Source organism: Diabrotica undecimpunctata, chromosome 2 (genome assembly GCF_040954645.1).
Source record: "Diabrotica undecimpunctata isolate CICGRU chromosome 2, icDiaUnde3, whole genome shotgun sequence".
Lineage (NCBI taxonomy): Eukaryota > Metazoa > Arthropoda > Insecta > Coleoptera > Chrysomelidae > Diabrotica > Diabrotica undecimpunctata.
This window is the reverse complement of record NC_092804.1, coordinates 69,939,938-69,954,590: the sequence shown is the minus strand read 5'-3', so window position 1 is coordinate 69,954,590 and position 14,653 is coordinate 69,939,938. Positions and strand designations below refer to the sequence as shown.

Here is a 14,653-nt window from a genome sequence, read left to right as displayed (position 1 = left end):
GTATAAATAAACCGTCAACAGTATGATTGTTACGAGGGGCACTCCCACATCATGATTTTAACGATGTATAAACCTATATTTTCCTGTATTATGAAATACATATGAAAATATGAAGTAGACATCGTAGCATAAGTCGTTCACAGGAATAACAGAACTGAAAATAACTGAATAAACATGTTAGAATGAGGTTTTCCAACAACATAATAACGTGAATCCGTTATTGTAAAAATGTTTTAAAATTAAACGTAATATTTAAGGTTGAAACGGAGTTGCCACTCGTGAACTGAGCTCTTAATGGCACTCCATTCGTCGGTTTAAGGAAAACAAAATTTCAAAGCAAAAACCTATGCAAAGGTCAGAAAAATCTTGTCAAAAATAAAAACATTCAACATATCTGAGTAATAAATAAAACAAAAAACTCAAAGTGTAACTTAGGTAATATTTTACTCAGAATCTACCTCGAGTGCCTGTGAATACCTTCTTTTTTCTTTACCCATTTCATCTACAATATGCTTACAATAGTGTATTTTTTTTATGTTTATTCACAATAGTCAAAAGCTCGAGTTTTAGAACTGAATTGTCAAAACTTTTGATCGCAGCCACTTTTGAATATCCGCTTTCTTCAACTCGGTTGTCGATATTTATTAAACTGGGAGTATATATTGAATATATTAAGATAGAAAAAAACATGGCGACTACCAAAATGGCACTACACAGGATCTTGATTATATAGAACGTATAGTTATGTACGAGATATCATAAGGCACTATGAATGAAAATAAATTTACTATAGACAAATTTTGATTTATTGACTTAAGGAAGGCCTCTGGGTAAGTTCAAAATAAACAACTGATCGAAACCTAACTTGCGACATAGCAAATGAAAAGGGACGATATAACGAATCTATTAAGATATGTAATTGATTTTCTATCTTAATATATTCGTTATATCCTTCCCTTTCATTTTCTATATCGCGGGATAGGATTTGATCAGTTGTTTATTTTGTACTCAGCCAGAAGCCTTCTTAGTCAATAAATCAAAATTTGGCATACGGTTTTGCTTTCGTATTAAATTATTAAAACAATATGTAAAATTACAGTTTTGTTTACTATGAATAACAAATATAAAATATGCAATGTTAGTATGGTTTTCAAGGAAATCCAATGCAGCAACTTAAAATATTTGTCATAAACGAAAATTTAAGAAGTTTTTACTTCTGGCGGCACTTCTCCAAGTGCACCTTATTTTTTTTTAATACAAAATTTTCGTTTATGAAAACATTTTAAGTTAAGGTATATCTGTATTCAAATTTACGAAATTTATATAAAATGAGATTTCAATTTCTGGTAACATTTGTAATCTGGATCACGTGAGTTTTATTGTTTTTCAAATAAAAACTGAAAACATAATAATAAGTTACTTCTTTTGAGGCGAACTAACACACAATTTACTTTAAAAAATAAGTGTATTTGATGTTTCGATTTCGATCGTTTAAGTGTCAAAACAACGTTGCAATTACTGCTTTATTATTTTTGTCAAGCCATAAGTTTCTTTTTATTTTACAGTAGTGAAGCTGATTTTGAATTTCCTTGAAAATAATACTAACATTGTATATTTTATCTTCGTTGTTCATAGTAAACAAATCTTTAATTGTACATACTGTTTTATTAATTTGATAGGAAATATGAAAGCAAAACCGCACGCCTATGGAGTCTTACGTAGCATAGCCTGGTTTTGTTTACTTTTACTGCACGTCGAATTTGAATGAGGTGTAGATACATTTTTTAAAATATACTCACAAAGCTGACTCGTCATACTCTACTTCAGTTTAAGAGTCGGAATTTTCTGACTCAAATTTCAACATTTCCTCAAATAAAAGATTTTGGGTCACTCACAAATGACACGGTCCAAACCCGGAAGACGAATAAACTATAAATCTGTGAGTAGTTTGACAAGCTTCCTGCCTCTAATAAAACTGCAGCGATCTCAGTTTCTCTGCGAATCCCCAAAAACTGAATACCATCTGTACGTAGTTTGACATGTTTACTATATGCGGAAAAGTTTTCTGCATCTACTGAAAGTGCGGCGATCGCAGTTCTCTATTTAAAATAATTAATGTATACCCAGGACGCATATGAGCGCCGTTCGCATATTATAAAACATATTCGTCCGCAACGAAAGAGCTAACTGACATCACTTTAGTCATAATCCAATTGAAGTCAATGAACATATTATCAACGTCAATTTCGTGTTCCAAGATTTGTTTAGAATTTGTTTTACGGTGCTTACTTGCCGAAAGCTGGTTTGATTATCTGATAAACCTATTGCGCTCAGTTTACAATATCTTTATATTCATTCTCATAAGCGGTTTGAACTTTTGATTGAAATAAGATGAAAAGGTACATATTTCTAATTTACAAAATTTTACAGAGGTTAGTTATCAATAAAAGTCAAGTAAACTATTTGTTTTTAAAACAGTTTTTTTATTATTCTTAAAGCGCTTTATAATGTAATTAGCATTTTCTTGCAAAAAAAGAAAATATCCTAATATATTGGAGATAAAACGATTTCACTTGCTTTTCTTATTTCTACGTCGGGAACTTTGAGTGCCCTCAGTTTGACCATAGAGAGTATTCAAGAGATTTTCCAGATCCGGTCTATCAGTAGGTGCCGTCGGCGTGTGCCTTCTCGGCTGATTTTGTTTACCTAGTGCTATCCTGAAATGAAAAATATTTATTTATGTACGTATTCAAAGATTATATTCATTTACTTATGTATACATTCGGCTAAATATGCAAGGAACACAGAAGGCGATAGAACTCAGGGAGGTCGAAGGATATTGTGCATTTTTTCAGAGCAGCTAACAGCAAAGTCATGTTAACCAACGTCATTGACGATATCCACAAAGGATAGACACCAAAAGACGATATTCAAAGATTTAATACAAGAATGCATTAATCTAGATTAGAACGAATATTGATGTAACGTCGTTCATTTTAGAAAGCCGAATTATAATAAATATGTATATTGGAAACACTGCCTGGGGTAATTGCGGGCTGGTCCCAAGCCCGGATAAAATGTGGAGGATGATTGGCAAGGTTATTAACCTACCAATCGTAAAAACGAATATTGCTCAAAGAAACAATGTACAGCCTCGGAAAAGGATTGATACTATGAAGATGACCACGGCAACAAATAAGGACAAGGGAAAAATATCCAAAACCCAGATGAGAATTACTAAATGGAATATCAGGTCGCTCAACTCAAGGGACCAAGAAATAACCCAAATGCTATAAGAGAAACAAATAGACATTTGCGCTCTACAGGAAAAAAAAAGGAAGGAAAAGGATAATCAAAATTTGGTGAACACATACTAGTCTACAGTGAAGTAGCAAAAGAAAACATTGCCATAGAGGGTGTAGCCTTACTAATATACAAAAGGTACCAAAATCACATCAAAGAGTGTCAATACATACCAGAAATGATTGTAACAGGAAAGATAAGAATGTAGAAGGATGACCTGAACATTATCGGAAACGTTTTTGCCCAATTTCAAAAAGTAGTAGATCAAGTCACAGGAAGATGATAATATTGGGGAATTTTTAACGCTCTCGTTGTAAAACGGAGAATAAGGATGAGCATAGAACACTTCCCAAAGAAATAAATCAAAATAGATAACACATCAGAAAAGCAGAAGGTAGAGAAAGAAGCATAGAAATAACCGAAGCGGCCTATATCTAATATAACAATTAATGAATGCAAAAGAGGAAATTTGCCATCCTATAGATGGCATCTAATTCGTTTGTCAAATACACTCAGGTGCAAAAAAATCGATCCATTCCTTATTTATTTGAAGTTGTATAATTTTAGAGACAATAAATTACTTATGTAAATTTAGGTGTACCCTCGTATACGAGAAATAAAATAATATTTTTAATATTGCTTTTTATATTTCTTAAAACAAATTGGTATTTCAGGTTTTTGTCAAAAAGGGTCTGAAGCAAGTAGATATTTATTAAATGTGGTTTTTAATTCAACAACCATACTAGTGTAGTGATTTTATTTTCAAAACGTGTTTCATATTTTTATTTAATTATCCTTCCTAAATGTCTCTAACTCCGACAGATGCTGCAGGGGCGGTGACTTTGGTTCAAGATGGTCGTAGCCAATATTATGCAGTTGAAATGTTGGGTGTTAGTCGATCTTCGGTTCAAAGAGCAGTTCGGCGTTTTAGCGACACCGGTAACTTCACAAGAAGACCAGGATCAGGTCGTAGAAGGGTAACATCCGAAAGAGATGATCGATTTCTGGTCTCATCATGTTTGAGAAATCGGCATCTACCTTCAGTTGAACTGGCAAATCGTCTGAGCGAAGTGAGAAATGTGGATGTAAGCAGATGGACAGTTCGTCGACGACTTGTAGAAGGTAATTTATTACCTAGAAGGCCACCCCTATCTCCAATACTATCCATAGAACATCGCAGAGCTAGCCTTGCTTTTGCAAGAGAACATGAAAACTGGAGTGATGCAGATTGGAGCAATGTATTGTTCTCAGATAAGTCCAGATTTTGTCTAAGGTCACCAGACGGCCGAGAAAGGGTTTGGAGAAGACACGGAGAGCGATATTTTCAATGTAATACTACGGAAAGAATAAGTTATCAGGGAGCTCCGTTATGGTTTGGGCTGGTATCAGTTCAGAAGCCCATACTGATTTAATTATTGTAGATAGAGGTTCTATGACTGCTGCAAGATACATAACAAGTATTTTAGATCAGCATGTGGTGCCTTTTGCTCCTTTCATTGGACCTAATTTTATTTTTATGGACGACAACGCGCGTCCTCACCGTGCTTGAATCGTCAACCAATATATAGAGGAGGTGGGAATTGTCCGTATGAACTGGCCAGCTTGCAGTCCCGATCTCAATCCCATAGAACTTCTATGGCATATGATGGGAAGACGTCTTCGAGCACGAGTACCCCGTCCAAACAACTTGGCTGAACTTATAGCGGCTTTGCAAGAAATATGGGACCGATTGGATCAATTTGATATCCAGAGGTTAATTACCTCAATGCCTAGACGTGTACAGGCTGTTATAAGGGCCCGAGGGGGAAACACTAGATATTGATTTATTATCAATGTTTTTCTTAATTTCAGAAAGTTTTGAATATTCTTGTATTTTTGAGTTTTGGCGTATGTCTCTATAAATAAATGATTTTTTTGGATAATCTCTAAAACTTATTTAATCTAACATATACTTTTACATATATACCTGATTTAAAACTAATATCTTCAAACGTTTTCTTTTTTCAGCAAATAATACCCATGGATCGATTTTTTTGCACCTGAGTGTATATATGATTTCTGTAATTTAAATTTGTTTACGATATTTTATATTTAATTAAAAATAAAGAATAACTAGATTATACCTATACTGTACGTGGTGAGAATCAGGACGTAGGTGTTTGAGATTGTCTTTTTGGCATCCCGCCCATTCGGTAATGTCATATACTGCTCCTTCCATACAGGCATAATAGTGCCAAAGGAAGCCCATTACTTTGGCCTCGGCCCATATATCACCTTCGCGTGCTGAATGGTGAATCTTAAACATATAAACACAATGAATACTGCAAAGAAAAAAGAATATAAATACTTATTGTCTAAAATCGATAAAACAAAAACTAAATAATGAATAACATGGAGTTAGATATTGTCGAAATATTCACAAAATTTAAATTTGCTACATAACATATTTAAAAGTAAATTATCAATATTCCCATAGATGCCTTATCTAAAATGAATCAGTTATCACTTTTTAGCGTACTTTTTATTCGTAATTTGTTATTGCTAAAAATTTTATTTTGAATATTTTGTGGTGCTAAAAATGAGTTCTAATGCAAGCCTGATAAGGCTTCTAATATATACCAACGTATTTTTAGACCCATATCTGCGTTTTCTTCGATAAATAGTAGTTTACAAAACTTACAAGACAAGACAAAACTCTTCCATATTAATTAAATTACATTGTTGTTTTTAAAATTCTTAAATATGACAACAATAACGAAGTTAATTATCAAATAATTGATAAGAATTATTTCTTATTTTATTATAAATTATTTTTTATTTTCAAGAATATATTTTTTGTTTTATCTTTTTAAAGAAATGCGCTTTTATTTTTAATTCAACCACAAAAAATCGTTCACATTATTAAAAACCGATACAAATGCATCGCCTTATAAAGGCCAGTGTATTTTTATCGAGTTTATATTATAAGAAATGAACCGGGTATACGCAAGGAAAACAAAAATCGACGGACGGAGATGCATATCCCATACGTTGTTATGTGTTACTAAATGGTATTCTCGTTTTTTATCTAGTAGGAGTCTAGGTGTCGGAGGCAATCGGAGAATTTACCTTGTACGAGGCAATGTTGCCGATTTTAGCGCTTTATGTAGTTTGTAATATCTAATCCAAAACTTAACGTATTCAATATTTTTTATTTGTGGTTTACAAATGTTTAATCGTTTCAGACTTTGTAAATTATATTTTATTAATTAATTATATTATATTTTATGACTAATACATCAAAATTAACTCACTAATAAATGATTTAAATTAAAATTTTCATACCTTACAAGTGTTACAGTTTCGTGCAGCGTAACTAGGCCTATCTATTTTGACCCTCTTGTGCCTTAGACCACAAGAACTACACCTAATGGTATTAGCTGCCGCTTCTACTTTCTGTTGTAGCTGTTGGAGAAGTTCGGTGAGCTCACTCCAAGCTTGTACTACTTGCGCCGATTCAACAACACCTAAAACATGATAATAAAACAAATTATTAATAACACATTGGAAACAATATAAAAAATATAATTTTCCTAAGTTACTTTCTTGTGGCATTTTACTTTTATAATTAATATGAGATCTGAACTTCGTTCATAACTTTGCGACAAAACATTCCAGCGCCCTTTGTGGAGTACATGTGCAATTAGTAACTTTTCACTATCTTGAAGTATACCGGGGGAGTGTATACATCAAGATAGTGATGTATATCACTATTTTGATATTTTGTATACTTTCGTATGTAATAGCATGCTTTTGTTTAGTCACTTTTTTATCGTTGAAAGTAAAGGAGAGTTGCGAGCAATGAATTTTATTGGGTTTAGACTTAAACTTTATTGCTAAACAAACTTTATAGTGTGTTTACAGTTATGATCCGGAGACCCTGTCTTTATATTGAAAATAATTATAAAGGTTTCTTAATATCGTTCTGAAGCTATTTTCTTGTGGTATTTTAAAGTAATTAATATTTAAATAGGAATAAGCCGCAATTAAAGGTTAAAGTAAGTTTATTGACGTTTCAATTTCCACTTCGAAAATCGTTCTCAAAATACAAACATTAATGTTTGTATTTTATACTGGTCTATTTAGTATGGTTATTTTAGCAGTATTACTTTTATCCATCTGCACAACGTGGCCCACCCATCTTAGGCAGTTTATTTTGATGGTTTTCACGAAGATGATAATATTGGGGGATTTTAACGCTCGAATAGGCAATCAAGTAATACCCGGAATTAAGCAAAAACATAACGAGGATGTCAAAAACGAAAATAGAGAACTGATGATAAACTTCTGCACGAATAACGAACTAAGAATAAACAACACATTTTTTGACGACTAAGATTAAGACAAATATACATTTAATAACACTCACAATAATATCTATGATAGATTATATTATAACCAACAGAAATATACATCCATCGAAAATAATCGATTATAACCAACAGAGATATACATCCATCGAAAATAATCGACTTAAGATGCCTCAACTCAGTAGATGCAGGTAGCGACCATAGCCTAGTATTAAGTAAAATAGGAATCATCCTAAAATACTTTCCACCCAAGAGAGTGGCGCCAGCAAATCAAAGTCGAAAGGCTAAATGCGGAATCCACGGAATACTTATACAGAAAACAATATCAGAGAAGATTGCTGGGAATGATATATTAGAAAACGATAACATCGAGAAAAGCTGGGAAAAACTCAAAAATAACATAATTAACGCAGCAACAGAATCATTGGAGAGAGGAAAGTAACGAACATATCAAAAAAGAGAACACCATGATTTAGAGAGGAAGTGAAGACAAAATGTGAAGAAAAGAAGAAAGCCTTTTTACAATACAGAACACAACAAACACAACAGGCATGCAACCACTATAAACGAATCAGAAATGAAACGAATACTTTAGTTAGACAAATAAAAAGGGAACACTGGCAGAGCTTCTCAAAGCAGATGGAACACAATTTTTACGGAGCACAAGAAGAAATATGGAGAATGATCAGAGGGCAGAGAAAAAAGATGAACGAACTAATAAAAATGATATAAGGTTGAATGCTCGAATAAATGAACTTTGAAAATTAAAGGCAAATATCGAGCACAATTGGGCAAGATTTGATTATTACAATTGTGCTCGATATTTGCCTTTAATTTTCAAAGTTTAATAAAAATGAAACACATTCAGAAGGAAGCATGGTTAGACTACTTTCGATCTCTATTTGCTAAAGGTAACGATAATGAACCACCAACACCAGAGCTGACGACAAACGAAGAAATAAATATTGAAGAGGAAGATGTAAAGGAAGCATTAAGGAAATTAAAAAATAGAAAATCACCAGGAGAACACCGAACGAACTCCTGAAGTACGCAGGACCAGATCTGACCAAACGACTATTAAAACTAATCCAAAAAATAATAGAACAAAACAGAATTCCTCAAGAATGGATATCAAGCATCCTAATACCTCTCTTCAAAAAGGGAGACAAATCGGACCGGGAAAACAACAAAGAAATTAATTCATTAAACACAACACTAAAATTAACAACCAATGTGATAACAAATAAACTGAATGAAATTATAACACTAGCAGAAGAACAACAAGGTTTTAGGTCGGGAAGATCATGCATAGACGCTATATTTATAATGAGGCAAGTGCAAGAGAAATCATTAGAATACAACAAACCGGTATATATATGTTTCGTAGACCTTAAGAAAGCATTTGATAGGATCAAATTAAAAGACGTTATCCACTTACTGTACGCAAGAGAGATACCTCTAGGAATAATCAAAACGATCGAAAATATCTACCAAAACAACACGATAAAAGTAAAAGTAGAAGAGGAACTAACCGACCCTATTGAAGCTGGCAATGGAATAAGACAGGGAGATTCCCTGAGTCCTCTATTGTTCAACCTGATTATGGATAAAATAATAAAAAAAGTAAGAACTAGAAAAGAATACCAAATGGATGAAAAACAACTTAAAATAATCTGCTATGCTGATGACGCAATACTACTCTCTCAAAATGAAGATGATTTACAACGTATGCTGCACCAATTTAATATAACCGCCAGAAAATTTAACATGTTAATTTCCCCAAAAAAGACAAAATACATGGTTACAACAGCAAATTTACTAAAATGTATATTGGAGCTGGAAGGTCAGATAATAGAACAAGTGATGGAGTTTAAATATCTAGGCATCACATTATCTAGCTACGGAAAGCTCGAAACTGAAGTGGAAGATGAAGTGAATACAGCAAACAGAGACGCAGGCTGCCTGAATGAAACAATATGGAGAAATAAAAATATCGAGAAAGAAACGAAAGGCAGAATTTACAAAACAGTCATCAGACCAATAATGACATACTCGGCAGAAACAAGATCTAACACAGCGAGGACAAAAAGGATGTTAGAAACAGCAGACATGAAGACACTAGATGCAAGATGGAGAACAAAAAGAACTGGGTAAGAAATAGAAGAGTAGAATGGAACGATCATATAAGCCGAATGACAACAAATACAGTAGTAAAGACGGCAAGAGACGGTTTCCCAATAGGAAGAAGATCAGTAGGAAGACCACGAAAACGATGGAACGACAACTTACTGGAGGCATATTGAAAAACAGACAGTCATGTCTATATAAAAAGAAGACCACGAAAACGATGGAACGACAACTTACTGGAGGCATATTGAAAAACAGACAGAGTCACGTCTATATAAAAAGAAGAAGAAGAAGATAATTAAGAATAATACAACACGATAATTTGATCAAAATTTCCAATGTGAAATCGGAAAAGTTAAATTGAAATTGTATTTTTCAGAATTATTGCATGCTAACAATCTTTTCATTGTATTGAAGGTTCTGTTCTGTATAATATTCGAGATCAGTGAGTGTGTTAACTTACCTCTGTCATAAGCTGCTCTCCTTTCAGGTTCACCTATCATATCAAATGCATGAACCAATATTTTAAAAGCTTCTTCTGCTCCAGGCAAATTGTTTTTGTCAGGATGAACCAGAAAAGCTTGTCTTTTATAATATCTACAAAGAAAAAATATAAAAGTCAACAAAACCCTTTAAACTATTGTTTATTTTAATAATTCATTTTTAAGCCTTTTTAATTTCAACGGCAGTAAAACCACTTTCTAAGCTTTTAATGACAAAGTATTTTAAACACGAAAAGTCATATTCCATAATATAAAATTATAAATCCTAATACTACATAATTTACACAATGGTATAACTACAGAGATCCGATATAAATGTGGTTCTTCAGTTAATTAGTATCAATTGTCGAGAAAGAGAGAGACTATATGGCATTCTTCCTTCATTTTTCACTTCCTCAATCATTTTGAATGCACTCTTCCTATGTTTCAGAGGTGTTTCCTCAGTTGCCAGATTCCAGACACGATCTCTGTAGTCGTTTTCAGCCCTCGTTTAATAAGATTCATTCGTCTAGACGAAAGCCTAATGTTAATGTAGCTAATGATTTTGTTCATATCCCATTATCCCATTCTTTTTTTCTATTTTGTGTCCATTCATTTATACACAGTACGTTACATTTTCTTCTAACGTCTTCACTTTTCTTTCAATCTCTCAGCGTATTTTCTGTAATTCTTCTCAGTACTCTCACCTCTGCAGTTTCCAGTAGCCTTTGCGTTATGGCTGTGTCGGGTCTTGTTTCTGTTTCGCCATATAATGTTATTAAGGTATCCTGCCAGTCTATTTGCTTTTTGTACTTGATCTCTCACTTTTTTGTCCAGGTCTCCATAGCTAGACAGTGTAATTCCCAGGTATTTTATTTCCATTACTTGTTCAATACTGATCCCATCAATTTCTATTTTATACCTGGTTGGTTCTTTGCTGACTACTATTGTTGTAGTTATCTGAGATGAGATTGTCATATTAAATTCTTTTGCTCTTATGTTATCTGTGGACCAGCCTTTGCAGACTATCTTCATCTTGGGCTATCAATATTGCGTCGTCTGCGTAACAGAGTATTTTGATTTCTTTGTTTCCCATTCTGTATCCTCCTCTTTTGTTAACGCTTTTCGATTTCATCCAGGATCGAATTAAAGAGCATGGGGCTCAATGAATCCCCTTGTCTTATTCCGCTGCCTATTTCTATAAGTTCTGTAAGTTGTCCATCTATTCTGACTTCCATTTTGTTGTTTTGGTAGATGTTTTCGATAGTTTTTATAATATTTAGGGGAACTTCTCTATTATAAAGAAGATGGATTACATCTTTGAGTCTTACTCTGTCAAACGCTTTCTTTAGGACAACCAGACAGAGAAATGCTCGTGATTTCTCAGTAATTTGCTTTATAACGAATAATGCACCTGTACACGATCTTCCACTACGAAAACCATATTGTTTATCTGCTAAACTTATCTTCTAAATTATAAGCACTTGTAAAATTTTAGTTGTAAGTTTTAGCATAGTATTTAACAAGGTTATATCTCTGTAGTTTTCGGGCTCTTTTTTATCCCCTTTTTTGAATAGTTCGCTCGTTCTCCAATCTTCCGGTATTTTATCGTGTTTTATAATTTTATTAATTAATGTTGTTAATTGTCCTGTCATTGCTGCTCCACAATATTTCAGTAATTCGTTTGGTATCCCGTCTTTATCTGCTGCTTTTCTGTTCTTCAGTTTTTTAAGTATTTTCCGAACTTAATGTTCATTTATATTAAGTTCTTGATTTGTGGTAATTTCCGGTGTTTCTTATCTCATGCTAGTTTATTAAGGATATTCATACAGGTCTTTATCGGTCTTGATTTGGACTCAACTGTTTTAAAACAACGGTTGTAAACTAGTTTCATCTGCAAGCGGTTTACAACCAGTTTACAAACTAAATACAACCTGTGTCCGCCTACGATGCCACTGGTTTTGGATCAGTTGTGTTACAACACAATAGGTTTGTTCGTAGTACGCTCAGCAATCGTTGCCAACCATCAGACGCATGCGCAGTTAACAGCGTTCATAGAAGCACTTCTGACGGTTGGCAGTTTCTGCTTTCTGGAAACTGCTTTAACTTTTTTTTGTGGTTGTTTATGTTTTAATTTTTGTAATACAGATTTTTTTAAAATGTTCATTGTTTATTATGTTACACCAAAATCGAAATAAAAAACCTACAACAAAATACAAAACTCTTTTAAGTACCAATACACTGCATAGCAACTCTTTCTTATCTACGATTAATTAGGTATTGTATCCTAGGAAAATAATCGATTAGTTTCGTAAAATTAGTTTTTAATGTAGAGATAAGAAAAAAAGAGGCAATTCGAAGAAAAGTAGTTAAAAAAAATATAATGGCTAAGAAATCAAAACGAAACTCAAAAGTTCTACAGAAATCTAAACAAAATGGGTAAAGAGTTTAAGAAAAAAATAGGGAGCTGTAAGGATGGAGAAGGAAATATCATTAATGATACGGCCTCAATCTTGGACCGATGGGTTGAATTTTTCGACGCAAAATGTAACCGCCATCATATTGAAGAAACAGATAACAGAATATTGGAGCGTAAGGTACTCCGCAAAATACTTGGAGCTATAAACGATCAAGAGCACTAGCAAATAATTTCGAATTATACCAATTCTTAGAGCAGGCCAAGATCCACAGAGGATAATTATACTTGATAATGTTACGAACATGCTTTCGGCATGGCCCATGTAACGGTTACATTTTGAAGAAGGCATCAAGAACATTTGCGATGTATCGAGTGAGAGAAAGAACATAGTAACTTTAGTATATATATGTAACGATGTTATGAGTTGAATTGAGTTGATAAGAGAGTACCGAACTGTAAACTATAAATAAATATATTTATATAAATTCGAACCGCTCGTTTTATTTAATCTCGCTACAATAAACTAATTCAATTAATAAAGTTATTAATAATTTTTATAATATTCGGCTCCGCTAAAGAAAATTAGAAGAGAATAATTTGTTACGAATAACAAAGTTTGTTTGTAAAATAAATTGTAAATGTAATGTAGATGGAATAAATGTAAATTGAGTTCCCGTTAACAACATTAGATATGTAAATAATACTGTCACTTTAGCGGAAAATATTGAAGATCTGGATCGGAGACTGGTGACCAGAATAGCGCAGTGTGGAAAACAATACAGAGTAACAATGAACGACAAGAAGACAAAATTTATGCGAATATTGAACGCTCAAAGAAATAAGGAGAATTTTCTTATCAACGGAACCAAAGCCGAACAAGTGAATAAATAACTATATCTTGAAACAATGATTAACTCCACAAATGATTACTTCAAGGAAATCAAAATCATAAGAGATAAGGCTGGAGCAAATTTCAATAATATGAGAAGAGTGCTCTGCACAAGAGATTTAAAGTTGGATTGAAGAGTTAGGTTGGCGAGGTGCTACGTTTTCTCTACTTTGTTTTATAGAATGAAAGCTTGGACCTTGGACACGTCACAAACAAAGATATTCTGAGAAGGATGAATAAAGAAATAGAAGTTTTAAATACAATTAAAACAAGAAAATTGAAATATCTCGGACATATTACACGTGAAGAGAGATACAACTTGGTCCAACTGATTATGCAGGGAAAGATCCAAGTAAAGAGAAGCATAGGGAGACGTAGAGTACCATGGCTGCGCAACCTAAGAGAATGGTACGGATGTACATCAAATAACTTTTCAGAGCAACCGTCTCAGTAGTCCGAATAGCTATGATGATCGACGACCCCCGTTGCGGAGATGGCACTTGAAGAAGAAAAACTTTTTCAGTTGAAAATAAATTTTGAGTGATCCACATACAATAAAATTTCCTTGCAAGGTTAAAATTAAACCTTTTATGGATCCTATACTTATATTATATACAAACCTGCTACACCCTGCTCTTTCATGCAATATTCTTCTTTAAGTACAATTCTCCATTACTGAAAGTTGATCATCATTAGGGCAAATTGATCTCTATTATTTGCGATTAGTAATAATAAATGTATATCTATGCCTGTAGAATCTCTTACATGGTTCAGTCACGGGTACTTACTTCGTCCTGGACCCCTTTTTCCACAATTATGAGATGTAGGAGATTACATTTCTGTCTTCCCTAAATATCTGACGTTGAAAGGCTGATCCGACATTTTCTACTCGCGCTCGTATTTGAATCTAATGGTAAACATCCTTTGTTAAACAACAGCTAAGGTACTGGAACGTAAGTATCAACACTATTTGCTTGTTGAATTCCTCTCGTTATCGATATATCCCCTGTTAGATATTGATCCATGTTAATACATTAAGTTTATTCTCACTATGAATTCTTAATAATTATAATATTTTGTAGTC

At 33.3% G+C, this 14,653-nt stretch overlaps 1 protein-coding gene across 1 annotated transcript in view; it reads right to left on the bottom strand.

Annotated features, from left to right (window-relative positions):
* Positions 1 to 2,468: 2,468 nt before the first annotated feature.
* LOC140434662 (uncharacterized) overlaps positions 2,469 to 14,653 on the bottom strand; it is a 46,781-nt gene continuing 34,596 nt past the window's right edge. Inside the window, exons 7-10 of the mRNA XM_072523082.1 lie at positions 10,243 to 10,376; positions 6,628 to 6,809; positions 5,427 to 5,599; positions 2,469 to 2,717 (exon numbers count right to left, since the gene is read on the bottom strand). Of these exons, the coding sequence (XP_072379183.1) occupies positions 2,570 to 2,717; positions 5,427 to 5,599; positions 6,628 to 6,809; positions 10,243 to 10,376 (637 nt within the window). The 3' untranslated portion in view covers positions 2,469 to 2,569. The remainder of the gene's footprint in view (positions 2,718 to 5,426; positions 5,600 to 6,627; positions 6,810 to 10,242; positions 10,377 to 14,653) is intronic.